This window comes from Galleria mellonella, unplaced genomic scaffold (genome assembly GCF_026898425.1).
Source record: "Galleria mellonella isolate WM207_F2 unplaced genomic scaffold, CSIRO_AGI_GalMel_v1 utg270, whole genome shotgun sequence".
Lineage (NCBI taxonomy): Eukaryota > Metazoa > Arthropoda > Insecta > Lepidoptera > Pyralidae > Galleria > Galleria mellonella.
In genome coordinates this window covers 682,986-698,763 of record NW_026442062.1, presented here as the reverse complement: position 1 = coordinate 698,763, position 15,778 = coordinate 682,986, and the positions used below count along the sequence as shown (strand labels likewise).

Genomic DNA, 15,778 nt, shown 5'->3' with positions numbered 1-15,778 from the left:
TTAACATTACAAGAGTACAGAAAAAAAATAAAAAAAGTAAAAAAATTCTAAATTTATCAGCTGACGAAGTGGGGGGGGGGGGTCTCTAAAAATTTGCACGTGACCACATCCATGAATTCAACCATCCTAGTAATCTGAAACCAAAAAAAATGATTAATAATCTAGAATAATGTCGCAATGTCTGGAACTACGGCCCCTGAAACCGCCACTGCGCAATGGCCGCGAGTAAATACCGAAATCAATCTAAGTATAGTAAGTATATCCTTATAAAGAGAAAAAACAAGAACTTTTTAAACCAGTTTACAACTGCTGGTATTATGAGGTAACCTAAGGAGGTAAACTTAAAAACAATTACAATCTAATTAAGAACCTCTTTCTTTTTTAAGTGTGTTGAAATTAAAAAAAAAAAACAGACTAATGCTATAAGAAAAAACCAGTGCGTATAATCAGAGACAGGGAAACAGTTTTACGAGCGTTAACCCGAGTTATAGCTAAGAATTATAGCCCTTGTAACTGAGTAAGCACATGATAATTACATCCTCTTAAATGTGGCAATACAGACAAGCTGACTTACGGGGGGGGGGAGGGATTGTTAGTAATACAGACTACCAGTGTATACCGTTGTGTATACCGTTTAGGTAGGCTAGGTTATATATATATAACCTTAAATCCCATCGTGATGAACACGTCTGGAATTCAGCACGATGATTTCCAGGGGGGACCACGTGGAGGTCGACCTGACAGGTTTATGCGTATATTTTATGCGTTGCCATTCCTGAGAACTCAGATGTTATCTGGATGTCACAGAGGAACAATTAAATAAGTTGGAACGGCTACAAAATTTATGCATACGTTTTATTTATGGACTTAGAAAATACGATCATGTCTCCTCTTACAGAAGCATATTAAAATGGCTCCCGATTCGTCAACGTCGTGATTTTTGATCTTTTATCTTTCCTGTATTCTGTATTGTTTAATTCTTCCTCCCCATCTTATCTTTGTGAACGTTTCACTTTACAATGACCCCAATAGCATGTCCAGTAGGTCGAGTGAAATCCCTTATTATTAAAATCCCAAGAGTCCTCATAAAAAATCTTCATGCTATAGTGAATCATTTACGGTTCATGCGACTAGACTATGGAACTCTCTTCCACTGCATATTCGTGAAAGTCAATCGCTGAATATATTCAAGAGCAGATTAAAAGAGCATCTTCTGTCCCCATAAACTTATTATGTCTATGTATGTATATGTACCTATTTTGTATGTAAAGAGATATTTTATGACTATGTATATATGTATATGTATTATAGTGTACAGATATGTATTTGTTTTGAAATTAATTGTATGAGTTACTTTGTATATATGTCAATATATATATATATATATATATATATATATATATATATATATATATATATATATATATATATACGCAGTGAAACATCTATAATGTTTCCTTTATTTTATCATTTAGTTAAAATACACACTGCCCGCTATATATATATATATATATATATATATATATATATATATATATATATATATATATATATATATACTATTACAGAGTTAAGCATCGCCTGTTGTACATCTTTATTTTATATATATAATATGTTGTAATTTTTTCTGTGTACAATAAAGAATAAATAAATAAATAAATAAAATGTTATTCCTCTGTACCCTGTAAATTCATGCCCTATCGGTTTGAAGGGTGGGACCCTTCAAACCGAAACACAGCCATGCAAACACAACTGCTTTACGGTTGAAACAAGAATGCGATAGAGGTATCCAAACAAACGACTTTTGTACAAGGCCTCCCTCTGGTCTTCCAACAATCCTTGCAATGTTACATAAAGGCTGTCAATTTATTACTTTAAATTTATAACCTTTATTTTTTTAATGTTTATTAATATCGAATGTTATGCATAATAGTAATTGGAGTGCAAATTTGATGTCGCATTATGTAAAAATTTATTATATTAATGTATTAATTTGTAATCTATTGCCTTGCTATATATAAATAAATATTATATACGTGACTTATATTATCATACTCGTGTAGGCCACATGACGGTAGTATAAAATATATTATTATGTCATCGTCCCAGCTGTTATCTGCCCACTGTTGGACATAGCTATCACTTATAAGGACGTTATGCCAGTTGTTTCCACGCTTGGCTGACAGGTCGGTAATTACAGTTAGGCTTTTGGTAATGTTTGAAGAGGGACGCTGCTACCTATCCCACGGCTATTAAGTTCCTTTACTCACCTCTTACGACACCTACTAGAAGGGAAGGAGTGGTCCATTCTATGCTGGGACCACACGTTATTTTAGGGAGGTGAATTCTTAATTTAAAATTTTTATCTTGATTTTGTTTAAGGAAATTTTAGAGCAAGATTTCCGATTTTTATCCGATTTGATAAAAAAATAAGACTAGGTTTCATCGATCGATCTTTTCTATATTTTCGTGAGTCGACCTTTTCTGAAGTCGTCTATTTTTTTTTGTAAATCGATCTCAGACCTCACAATTAGAACCAATTCAAAAGATCGATATTTTTTCTCAAGACCGCAAATCCTTAAGTACCTAACCTAATAACCTGCCTAGATAAATACATATTTTGATATGTCGTGGATACAAACAAAATAAAACGTCAATTGACTGACGTACTGTATCTTGTTTTTGTAACTTTGTGTTTTTTGTCAAATAAAATAAAATATAAAAAAAAGTCTGATTAGAACAGACCTCTTTCGCTTCCTCCACATTTATCAGTCTATTCATACAAGCAAGGTTACCAGTCAAGAATTAACCGCAAGTGTTTTACTAACCCCCCCCCCCCCCCCCCCCCCTCAGCAGCCCCTCGACAATTATAATTCAGTACAGGCCCAACAGAAATATGTAACAAAATTAATGCTAATGCAGACAAATAAATAATTTAAATCCGCACGAATGAATGCTACATAAATCTGAGTTTCGCAGCTAATAAGAAACAAACAAAAAGTGGAGTCAGTTATTAATTTGCAGGGAGACAATAAGCCTACAATCCCACCTAATTGATGACTGTTGAGAAAGTTCCTCTCTTTGAACACCTGAACCCTGCCCATTCCGTTCAAGTTATAATATTATTAACTTTCTTTATTTGTAGCACGTTTTAACACCAATTCTATATTAAACAAACTGGTTTCTGACTTTTCCCCGCCAAATCCAATATTTCACGTTTCTATTGGAATTTCGAAAAATTGTTTTTTGTACAATAGGACACAAACAAACACTATCATTTGCAAATCAGATGTTTTATGAATGAATGAATGAATGAGTATACTTTATTTGCATTATACAATATAGGAAATAAGCAAGGCAATTTACAAACACAACGATACAATTGTATAAGTACAGTGAGGCGGTCTTATTGCTGAGAGCAATCTTTTCAAGACAACCTTAAGGTAATGGACTAATTATTATACTAGTAGGTATGATAGTACTGTATAATCACTGTTAAACTCAAGCTTCTACTGCAGGCCATCATCAGGATTGACCCGAGTCACCTGCATCCAGCGATAAGTTGCAATGCATTCGAGGTCGTCACTCCATCTAGTGCTGCAACATAATACATTGATATAATTATTAGGAAAGATAATATTTTTATTCTTGATTTTTTTATATTCATAAATAATGGTACATTTCTATTAAACAAATACAAGTAATTTGGGTATATTAGGCGTTTGTGTGTTTTGTTTTTTTCTAGGTAGTTTATTAAATAAAGACTGTGTCCCACAAAAAAAGTTGTTTTGATCCGAAAAGTAAACTACTTAATCGGTTTTAATAAAATTTCTGTAAAACCAATCTGTAAGTATATCCTTTCAGATAAAAAAAAGGTTTTAAAAGTTATAATTGACGCAGTTATGAGGTAACAAACATTAACAACAAAAATACAATCAAATTGTAAACCTTCTTCTTTTTTAAATCGGTTGAAAGTAGATTCACTATCGTGTTATTAAACTAGAATGTTTTAAGCAACATAACTCAAGTTTACACTTAAAAATTTGCTTCAAGCTGCTGTTTATATTATAATATATATATATATATATATATATATATATATATATATATATACCATGAAATGAAATGACAAAATTTCGGAATCTATTTCGTATTTCCGTTCATACCGAAATCGACACAGTAAATGGAGTTTCAAACTTTGTTCGTTAGGGAGAAAGGGATTGTTAGTAATGGAGACTGAGAATTCCATTGCTAGCAATATACCCAACCAGGTCGACCTCCTCGCGGTTTCCCCCGGAAACTACATGGTTAAATCTTGATGAATTCATCATGATGGGCTAACTGGTCTGATTTCATTCTCATCTATCACCCTTCATTGGAGCTCCGCCAGCGTATCCCATTAGCGCAGGCGGGGTTACCATTTCATTTTCACCCATCAAAAAAAATTTTGCTCATTATGAATCTTACCATACTACCTACAAAAATCCAAAAGAACGATATTTTAACATATTTAAAATTTTTAAACGGTATGTATTATGTAAGTTTTACATCCAATTTGTGTTTCGTTCGACCTCAAAATTCCGGAAAACATTTCAATGGTAGCCCCTTTAATTGGATACTAAAGCATGAGATTGATCTAGCGATGACGGGAAACGTTGACACATAATTTTAGTATAATTTTTTTTTAATATCCGTCCTCCTTTCATCTTTGACCCAATATGTAATGTCTCTTTCCCATCTAAACATAACGCAATTTACATTGCTAGCTGGCTCCGCTCAAGCATTTATTAATAAATTATGGATGGTACATCAAATGCAATTATTCCAGTATAACGTCGGCTATATTAAGACCGTAAATCGTGTGGCCACTTTAATATCGGGGTATTAATTCAATCGAGAGCCGGCCAGTCCGCGCTCTGAGTGCATCTGACAAATGGTGACAATTCGTGTTATGACGTAATTGTCGACGTATATATATACGTATATATATATATATAGTATTATCTGTATTACGTGAAGCAAAAACTTTTTTGTACCCCTTTTTATGACAATTACGCGGATATAGTATGAAATTTCACACACTTATAGTTTATATAGAGAAGGAGTGCGGAATGCTATTTTTTTTAAAATTATGCATTAAAGAAACATTACACACACTATCATGCGTTTAAAACATACACATACACACACGCATATATACTCTTTTGTTTATCTTTAAAAACTGTGATCATATTGTGGATAGATTAATATTGTTTGTTTTTTTATATTATTTGTCTATAGTCTGTAGTACTGAATGTCAAAGTTAACCATAATAAATTCATTTATTACAATACATGTTATGGTCAAATTTCGACCACTTGGTGACCACTAAGTATATTTATTTATCAATAACTCGAGACGGTCATTTTGAAAAAGCTATTTATGTATATTCAGACATTTTTTTTTTCTCTTTATAGGAACTTTTTCAAACTATAATGAATGTTTAAATAAAAAATTTGTCGAGTTGGTATAACCGTTCTCAAATTACATAATAAAATAATGACGAAACTAAGGCCAAAAATACTATTGCTTATACTTACTATACTTATAATATCTAGAATATATAGGTAATAATAGCCCATACATCGGTGGATAGTACGTTAGTAACTCGAGATAGTCAGATACTAGACTAGATAGTCAGCCGTAATCTCACCACTTACTTGATTGTTTAAGAAATTTTCGATCAACCAGAGGGAGACTTTGTACAAAAATCGATTGCTTGGGTACCTCTGTCCCATTCGTGTTTCAATCGTGAAGCAGTTGTGTTTGCATGACTGTGTTTTGGTTTGAAGGGTGGAATATGGCGTGAATTTACTGAGTACAGAGGAATAACACCTGAGTCCTCAGGAATGGCAACGCATGGGGGGTATCATGGGCGAAACAGTATACTCTGTTATGTCCATTGTACTGCTCATGTCTATAGGCGACGGTTACCACTTTCCATGAGGTGGGCCGTCAGCTTGTTTGCCATTCTAAGTTGTATAAAACAAAACAAAACAATACCTATGTAGACATTCGAGTTTTTGGTGGTATTTGACAGAATGAAAATAATAAATGAATATAAAATTAAAAGGCGTAATATTTTTATAATTTTCTTATTTTTTAATGTTCAATTTATTTTACTCTACTGTACTTTTTTTTTTTTTAATTTGAAACTGTAATTGGTATATTTTATCTAAATGTGGTTTCACGTAAGACAATAGTCAAGTCGTATCCAATTATTATTTCTCCTAAAACTTTATAACGCATATATTTAAATTAAGAAAACAAAATGGAGATCGATTGTGCCGAAGTAAATTCGAGCGCGAACATTAATATATAATATAAATAAATAGGAAACACGATGAAAGTATATCTATTTTCATTATTTGAAAGTACAATATTGTTGAAGATCACTTTGCCGGGAGAGAGCCGTTCATCGTGAAGAAAAATAAGAGAGTTGGCAGCCGTCGGCGATTCATATTCATAATGCCGGGGAAAATAATTAGTTTTCATTATTCACAAGCCCGGACCATCCCGGGGCGACGCGCGACGGGGCGCAGATAAATCATGCTGCGACACTGTCAGCGGTGTAACAGATTGACCCCTGTATGTACTTGTATTGATGGACTACATACAGTTATACTCCGAACCTTTGTCAAAAGTAATGCGATACGGCGTTAGTCAAATCCGCGTGAGCCGGGGTACATGCTCACGTATCTCTGTGAGCTTCTAATTCCTAGCAATGCGTCAATTTCACACAACATGTCCAAACATGCATATTAGCTAAACAATAGTATGGAGGGAGTGAGTAATCGAGAGTTGTATGGCGTTTGAACGAATCAACGAGATTTGGAAATCGCGTAACTTCGGATTCACTTGAATTGGGATACGGAAAGGTAAATTATTGTATCTCTAAAGATCATACAAATGATTATGAGTTACCTGATAAAATTGAAGGACATGAATATATTAAGCGATAAATTAGAAGGCAGAGTCCTAGCTTAATATAAAAATAAAATGTGTAGTGCTAAACTGAGGGCTTACCATGAAATGTTTTCCGAAATTTCGGAGCCAAACGAAACAGAAATTTGATTATAATTTTAGTTTTTATTTTTATTTTTTTTTTTTTTTCAACTAAATTTATATATTTCAAATAGCTCTTATTGTATAAAAACAATACAACAATAAATTAAAGTTAATATAAATATAAAATATATATATAATATATACTAAGTATATAATATATATATATATATATATATATATATATATATATATATATATATATATATATTATAAAATTACATAATACATGTCATTTGGAAATATTAAAAATGTTAAAATATTGTTCCTTTGGACTTTTATGATAGGATGTATGACGAACGAAATGTTAAACTCCTTACTATAATCTAACTATATCCTAACTTAATTAGTATATTGAATTTGCATGCCTACAATTTTGAGGTATTTAAACAGATGCCAAAAAGTTATGTCACATGACCTTTATTATAATAAACGTCTGTCTAAAGTAAATAAATATTTCGTTTCGTTTCGTTTCATTTAATTTTATTATCATTATACTTTTTGCGAAACACTCACACAACATCATTTATATACAAAACACCCAGATCAATACAAACATTTATAATCATGATTTAAAATTTTTGTATGGTACGAAGATAGAACCTACAATAGTCGGATAGCAAAGCAGTGTATTGAACCGCTACACAACCAGAATGCAAACCCATTATCTCTCATGAGAAATATTGGAAATTTTGTTACAAAGAGAAACATCGAATACTAAACAACTGAGAACATTATTTTAATATTTTAATTAGATTTCTAAATTTATGCTATGTAGTTTAATAAATGAAAAATTGTTGGAAATAAATTTGTTAAGTGAATTAAAATAATATATTTTTCAATACTGTGGGCAACCCCCTCCTTTTCTGTGGGTGTCGTAAGAGGCGACTAAGGGGGGACGAGGGTTGAGCAGCAGCGTCTCTCTTAAAACATCTCTAAAAGCCTAACTGCGGTTGCCAACCCGCTTGCCAAGTGTGACAACTACTGGCAAAACTCCCCTTATGGGGAAGGCTTATGTCCAAAAGTGGACAGTAAAAGGCTGAAATAAAAATTAAATTTTTCAATACTGTAAATATTTGTATTTCGTCGTATGATCCTGGCCTAGTATGGGCCGCCCCTTTCTTTCCCGTAGTTGTCGTAAGAGGCGACTAAGAAAACTTAATGGTCGAAGAATAGACAGCAGCGTTTCTGTTAAAAGATCAAATCCGCTTGCCAGAGGTAGCAACTACTGGCAAAATCCCTTTATAGAAGAGGCTTGTTTTTTCTTTTTTTTTTTATATACAACTTAGAATGACAAACAAGCTGATGGCTCACCTGATGGAAAGTGGTAACTATCGCCTATAGATATGAGCAGTACCATGGACATAACAGAGTATACTGTTTCGCCCATGATACCCCCTATACGTTGCAATTCCTGAGGACTCAGATGTTATTCCTCTGTACCCTGTAAATTCACGCCATATCCCACCCTTCAAACCGAAACACAGCCATGCAAACACAACTGCTTTACGGTTGAAATACGAAAGAGACAGAGGTACCCAAGCAATCGACTTTTGTACAAATTCTCCCTCTTACCAGGCTTATGGTCAGCATTGAATAGTTAACGGCTGATATGATGATGACGAGACATTTTTATAACCAATGAATAAATTGAACGTTGTAATCTCATTATTAGATAAAAATAATAAATCTTCGCATGATACCGTATCAGTTTGTGATGAAACATCTTCACTGAAAGATGGAGACTACACAGCGGTTGTTATTTTTAGTAACGTTTTTAATTCATTGTATTACCAGTGTGGAAAATATTAATTTAAGATTAGACCCTTTAGTAGATTCGAACGCTGGATTAATTAGAGGCTTACATGCTTCTGATGGCGATTATTCCATGTTTCTAGGCATACCGTTTGCTAATGTTAACCAGAGTAATCCATTTGGGGTAAGTTACTTGAAATAATTTAAATATGCGATAATATATGGGGTAAGTTACTTGAAATAATTTATATATCCTGCCTACCTCAACGAGAAATAGGCGTGATTTATATTTATGTATGTATTAGCAAAAGTACAATTATCCATGAGCCAAGTATGCCAAAAATTGTTATGAACTTTGTTTAGAATTATAATATTGTGAACGATATAAATAACGTAAACCGATACGTAAAAGGTCTTTTAAATTCAATTGTATATATTACTTGTCATTTCCCGCGGTGCTATTCGCGTGAATCGGTATTTTTTATTGTTAGGCAGGCAAACGATACATTAAGTATCTAATGTCTTAAATTAGGATATAGTCTGCTATACCAAAATTCACTTAAATCCATTCAGCCGTTTATGTGTGACTAAGTAACAAACATACAACCATCCAAATATCTTTACAAACTTTCATATTTATATTATTAGTAAAATTAATTAGAAAAAATACTACATTTCCTACTCTATTATTTTAAAACATTTTTTATTCGATGTCTTTATACATACGGGGAATTAATGAACTCACTGCGTTTTGTCGTTCCCAAGAATTGTTTCAACTTCATCCGGAAGTCTTCTTCAGGGGTTTCTTCGCTTTTTGTCACAGCGTCTTGCCTCGCATTACCATTTCCTACTCTGTAACATTACTACGAATAATTTTAATTTTAATATCAAGGTCCTTCCTTTTTCGTTTAACTTCATATCATCCACTTGGTTGATTATAAATGTATAAAGCAAAATACCGAAAAAAATATCACAAAATGTATAAAAATTAATATACAATAAAATTAAAAGATTATATTACAAATTAAATATGAATTAATATTAATTATTAATTTACTATATTTCAATTTGAAAAACAGAATAATATAATTTACCCAAGTGAGATTTTGTACAAAAGTCATTTGCTTGGGTACCTCTGTCGCATTCGTGTTTCTACTGTAAATCAGTTGTCTTTGCATGGCTGTATTTCGGTAGGGTGGAGTATGGCAGTGACTTTACTAGGTACAGAGGTATAACACCTTAGCCCTCAAGAATAGCAACGCATGGGGAGTATCATTGACGAAACAGTAAACTCGGTTATGTCCATGATAGTGTTCATGTCCATATGCGACGGTTACCACTTTCTTTCAGATGGACCGTCAGCTTATTTGCCATTCCAAGTTGCATAAAAAAATATAAATATCAAAATGTTAAATAATTATTTAACATTAGTCCTAATACAATAATTAATTACATTCCAGATTGCTACACCACAGGAAAAGTTTAGAAATGTATTTGAAGCATATGATGACTCCCTTATGTTATGCCCACAATATCAATCTTCTGGAATAAAAATAGGAGATATAAATTGCTTATTTTTAAACGTTTACGTGCCAAACTCAGCTAATTCCCAAAACCGCTTACCTGTTATGATTTATATTCACGGTGGATCATTCACTTCCGGCAGTGGAAGAATATCCGAATATGGTCCAAAATATTTGGTGAATAAAGGCATAATTTTAGTATCAATCAATTATCGTCTTGGCCCATATGGCTTTATGTGCCTTCACACGCCAGACGTACCGGGCAATCAAGGCCTGAAAGATCAGGTATTAGCTTTTAGGTGGGTTAAAGATAATATCGAAGCATTTGGAGGTGATGTTAATAGAATAACTTTATTTGGACGAAGTTCAGGTGGTATATCAATAGATTTACATCTATTAGCTGAACACGACAATCTTTTCAATCGTGTTATAATGCAGAGTGGAACATCTTTAGCTTCAAAGGTATTACAAACACCTGGTAAACCAGATACAGTAGCTCCTGTAAAGATAGCTAATTTTTTGGGTTTTGAAACTGACTCTGTATCCGAAGCTTTGAATTTTATTGCTCAGATTGATTCTCATTTAGTCATTACAACTGCCAATACGCTAAATATGGTATTTAAACCATGTATAGAGACAGAATTCAATGATATAAAACCGTTTTTAACAAAACCTTGGATTAACACAGAAATTCCGAAAGTAAAAGGAATGCCAATACTTATAGGATTTAATAACAAAGAAAGATCGTCTCAGTATGTTACAAAAAAACCAGAATATTTCGAAAATTTGAATATCATACATGAAAAATTGGACCAGTCTTTCAATTTTGATGACAATGAACTAGCGGAAATGGAAAATATTGTTCATCACTTTTATCTTGGTGATGAAAAAATAAATGTAACTGTAAAAGATGAGATTGGTGATTTTGATTCTGATTGTACATATATTCACCCAATTCAAAGAAGTATTAAACAATATATAGAAAATTCTGCCGAAAATATATTTTATTACATGTTTTCATATAGCGGTGGAAGGAATTTCTACAGAGCACGAAATAATGTCACTGGAGAAGGTGCTTTTCATACTGATGAAATAGGATATTTGTTTGATGTATCATTTCTTTCTGAAGACAATGAAAAAGATATGCTCATATTAGAACAAATGACAACAATGTGGACTAACTTTGCTAAATACGAGTAAGTTCTTATTTGCATAGCAAATACAATTATTTAAAACTTCTATCTATTCTCATACGAATACGATGTTTATTACAGTGTAAGCAGAAAGTAAAGAAGTGTTAAAAACCTTACCACTTTCAGATATTAAAGTTGTCTCTATTTCATAAAGATAGTTCGAAACATCAACATCGTGTACATTGCTTTGTGTACATAATTTTTTAAATTTTACTAATATAATAATTTTAACATTGCACAATAGAGATATTTTAGAAAAAAAAATGATTTAAGTATCTTTATAATAGCAATAGTAGTTACATCAATAGTTTTTATAAAATTTTGTCCATGTACTTTCAGAGATCCTACACCAGCTACATCAGAACTATTACCAGTCAAATGGACACCTCTAACAGAAGACAAGTGGAATTATTTAAATATAGATTCGGAATTATCAATTAAATCAAGACCACTTAAAGAAAGGATGGCTTTTTGGGATTTATTCTACAAGTTGAATGAAGATGCGCAAAGACAGTTTGAAGGATAATAACCATGTAAATATATGTATACTAGATTTAAATATTTATTATTGGTATTTTTTTTTATATAACAGGGGGCAAACGAATATGCGTTTCGCCTGACGGTGACTACCGCCGCGCATGAATAACCACAACACCGGATAAATTACAAATATGCTGCCGGCCTTTTAGAAAGAAATGTGTATTTGTCTTTTTATTTTCTTATTTAAACTAGATATATTATTACTGGTATTCTACAATTTTCTAAAACTTTTGAAATTGGTTTTTATATTATTGTTTATTTTTAATACATATACAATTTTTTTTTATATGTATTCTTTTATTTTATTTTTTAAGTAATAATTTTTAATGGGTTAATATGGTATGGTAACCCCGCCTGCGCTAACGGGATACGCTGGCGGAGCACCAGTGAAGGGTGATAGATGAGAATGAAAACAGGCCAGTTAGCCCATCATGATGAATTAATCAGGAATTAACCATGATAGTTTCCAGGGAGAACCGCGAGGAGGTCGACCTGGTTGGGTATATTGCTAGCAATAGGATTCTCAGTCTCCATTACTAACAATCCCTTTCCCCCTCTTTTTTTAAGTATTTACCGATATATGATGTTATTTGTGTGCTATAAGTAATACAAACAAATATCTTTATATAGACGTGAAAGCTTAACGGTTGAATCACTCCCAATTACACTACGATTCAAATCTAAGTAGCTGTAAACACAGAAATTTCAGTGTGTCGTTCGCTTTCCGCACTAATTTCTCCCAAAACTTCTTCTGTTTTCTTGGCCCCCACATTTATAACCAATTGGATTGCTTGTTAAATATATATCCCTTACACAGATCAAGTTGCTAAATATAGATAATTAAATACCTTGTTTAAATGGCTGTGTTTCGATTTGAAGTGTGGGATATGACAGCGAATTTACAGGATACAGAGGAATAAAACCTGAAACAGTATACTCTGTTATATACTTGATACAACTCATGTTTATAGGCGACGGCTACCACTTTCCATCAGGTGGCCCCGTCAGCTTGTTTGCCATTTTATATTGCATAAAAAAAAACCTAAAATTTTTTATTACCATCAAACAGGAAATCTCTTGTCTCCATCAATATAAAGAAGATATCAATCTAGGAAACGTTATTTACTTGAACGATTCTACACTTTAATATTTCTTAGAATACCCACACTTTTGACTCTATAAATCAGTTGCACCCTCTAGTACTTATAGATAAATAGACACACACTCACTCTTTCTCTCTCTTACACATACACACACAGTGTATAGTCCATGACGATGGAGCACTGGTGATTTGTAACACAGGTCTTTTCAAAACCTACTGTTGACACCAGTTTCTCACAAAATTGGTCTCACATATTCAATTTTACTCAAGCCTTTATTTTTTACTTTCTTTTGGGAAGAGAAAATTAATCATTCATTTATACAATAGATCTCTTTTTGTTTGAGGATTAAATGATATCAATCTAATGAGGCTTAATAAAGTTGATTAGAATTAACCTACATGGATATAGAATTAAAATAATTGAATAATAATAAAATATGATATTAACGTCAACAGATGGTATTGTTAATTAATTTAATTAATATTCGTAACATCATATAGAGAAAAACCAAAATATTTATATACAAAAGGGAAAACGGCAAACATGTATGTGCGTCAATACGATAGGTTTATTTTGGAACAGCGTGTAGCTAATGACGTACCAAGTTAGGTAGATTCGAGTACTTAAATATATTTATAATCACTTAGTGCTCCATATTTGCGACCATAAATTATGTGTGTTATATATATATATATATATATATATATATATATATATATATATATATATATATATATATACATATATATATAACATCTTTTATAATAATATTGTAGAATGCAATAAATAAATTGAATTGAATTGAATTTAATATCTTTCTATCTACCCTATTTATGAGGTGCGCTCTTATCGGTGGAACTCTTGCCACTCACTACGATTTTCTGCGAGTCTTTCCACCTCTTGATATACATATAATGTATAATTTTCTTTAATACGCTACCTACTAATTTATTCTTTAATTCCTTCTATCCAAAGGTTGTCCGGAAGAGATCGATTATTTAGCAATAAGACCGCCTTTTGTACTATACTATACTTATTGAACATTCTTCAACATGTCCTGTATTACTGGTGCAATAAAGTGTCAAATAAATAAATATTTATTTAAACTTTATTGACCAATAAAACGTGTTACAAAAGGCAAACTTAATACTATAGGCATTCATTATCAGTCCATTATTAGAATGTGCATTATCTGTTAGGTCCTCGGGCTGTGGCATTTGTAAATAAATATACATTATAACTTCCTTTTCCAATCAGTAGGTTATTCAATTGTACATAATAACTATCATGAGTCATATTATATTTATTTATGTCATGGAACGCATTAATTTATTAATTTATAAATTACTTACCACACTTACAGTACACCAAAACGTGTAGTGAGCCATAGGTTTATTTTACAAACTTAAAAATTTTAAACAACATTTATAAAATATATCAAATTTGTCATTAAATATATCAATATCTGGCTACTGAGCAATCAGAGAATTGAACAGAGAAATAGCCTGATAAGTGGGAGCAAACTGAGCGATACAGAACTAAACCGAACTAATGAATAACTCCTATCAATTTGAAAACTAGTGGATCACTCCGGAATTTAAAACGTAATTAACGTCCTAAGGTTACAATGACAACACACAACATTAGCCCACTAGGCCATTCCAGAATTTAAAACGTAATTAACGTCCTAAGGTTACAATGACAACACACAACTTTGGCCCACTAGGCCATTCCAAAATTTAAAACGTAATTGACGTCCTAAGGTTACAATGACAACACACAACATTGGCCCACTAGGCCATTCCGGAATTTAAAACGTAATTGACGTCCTAAGGTTACAATGACAACACACAACATTGGCCCACTAGGCCATTCCGGAATTTAAAACGTAATTGACGTCCTAAGGTTACAATGACAACACACAACATTGGCCCACTAGGCCATTCCGAAATTTAAAACGTAATTAACGTCCTAAGGTTGCCTGGAAGAGGTGGCTATTTAGCAATAAAGCCACCCATTATTGCCTCTTTATCTTGCTTTTATGTAATTAAGTTTATGTCATTAATTATTCATATTGTTTGTATACATATTGTTAATCTTTGTAATCTGTATCATTTTTTGAAAGGAACAATAGTTTATATTCAACCATTCTTTCTTTAAAGCCGAGATAAATAATTACAAATTGTACATAGTTACTTCATCTCTTTTAATCAATCTGGCTACATAGATTCGACCGTGATGTTTCTTCTCTCATACATTTTCCTTGCTATTGTTTCTAAATCAATCGCCCGGTTTTCGTCCTCCTTCCTAATTTATATTTTTTTTTTATCTATTGTTACCTTTTCCATTCTTTTTTCATTATCAATACCTTCTATAGAACTGTATTATTAAATTACTTACCTTTTCATAGCATTACATGTTTGTTTGTGATAATTATATATTTTCTTACTTTCTATGTTTATGTCATCTGTGTAGCAATAAACATATTTAATTATTTGTCTATATGTACATAGGCAAAGCCAGTTATATCTATAATGATTTATCCTAAGCGACTATAAGG

At 32.2% G+C, this 15,778-nt stretch overlaps 2 protein-coding genes across 2 annotated transcripts in view; both read left to right on the top strand.

Annotated features, from left to right (window-relative positions):
- LOC113523390 (tumor suppressor candidate 3) overlaps positions 1–15,778 on the top strand; it is a 558,159-nt gene that overhangs the window by 495,123 nt on the left and 47,258 nt on the right. The window lies entirely within an intron of this gene.
- LOC113510278 (acetylcholinesterase-like) lies at positions 8,830–12,401 on the top strand. Its single transcript, XM_026893730.3, has 3 exons — positions 8,830–9,043; positions 10,320–11,578; positions 11,915–12,401. The coding sequence occupies exons 1-3, from the start codon at positions 8,843–8,845 to the stop codon at positions 12,099–12,101; spliced, it is 1,647 nt and encodes a 548-aa protein (XP_026749531.2). The 5' UTR covers positions 8,830–8,842; the 3' UTR covers positions 12,102–12,401.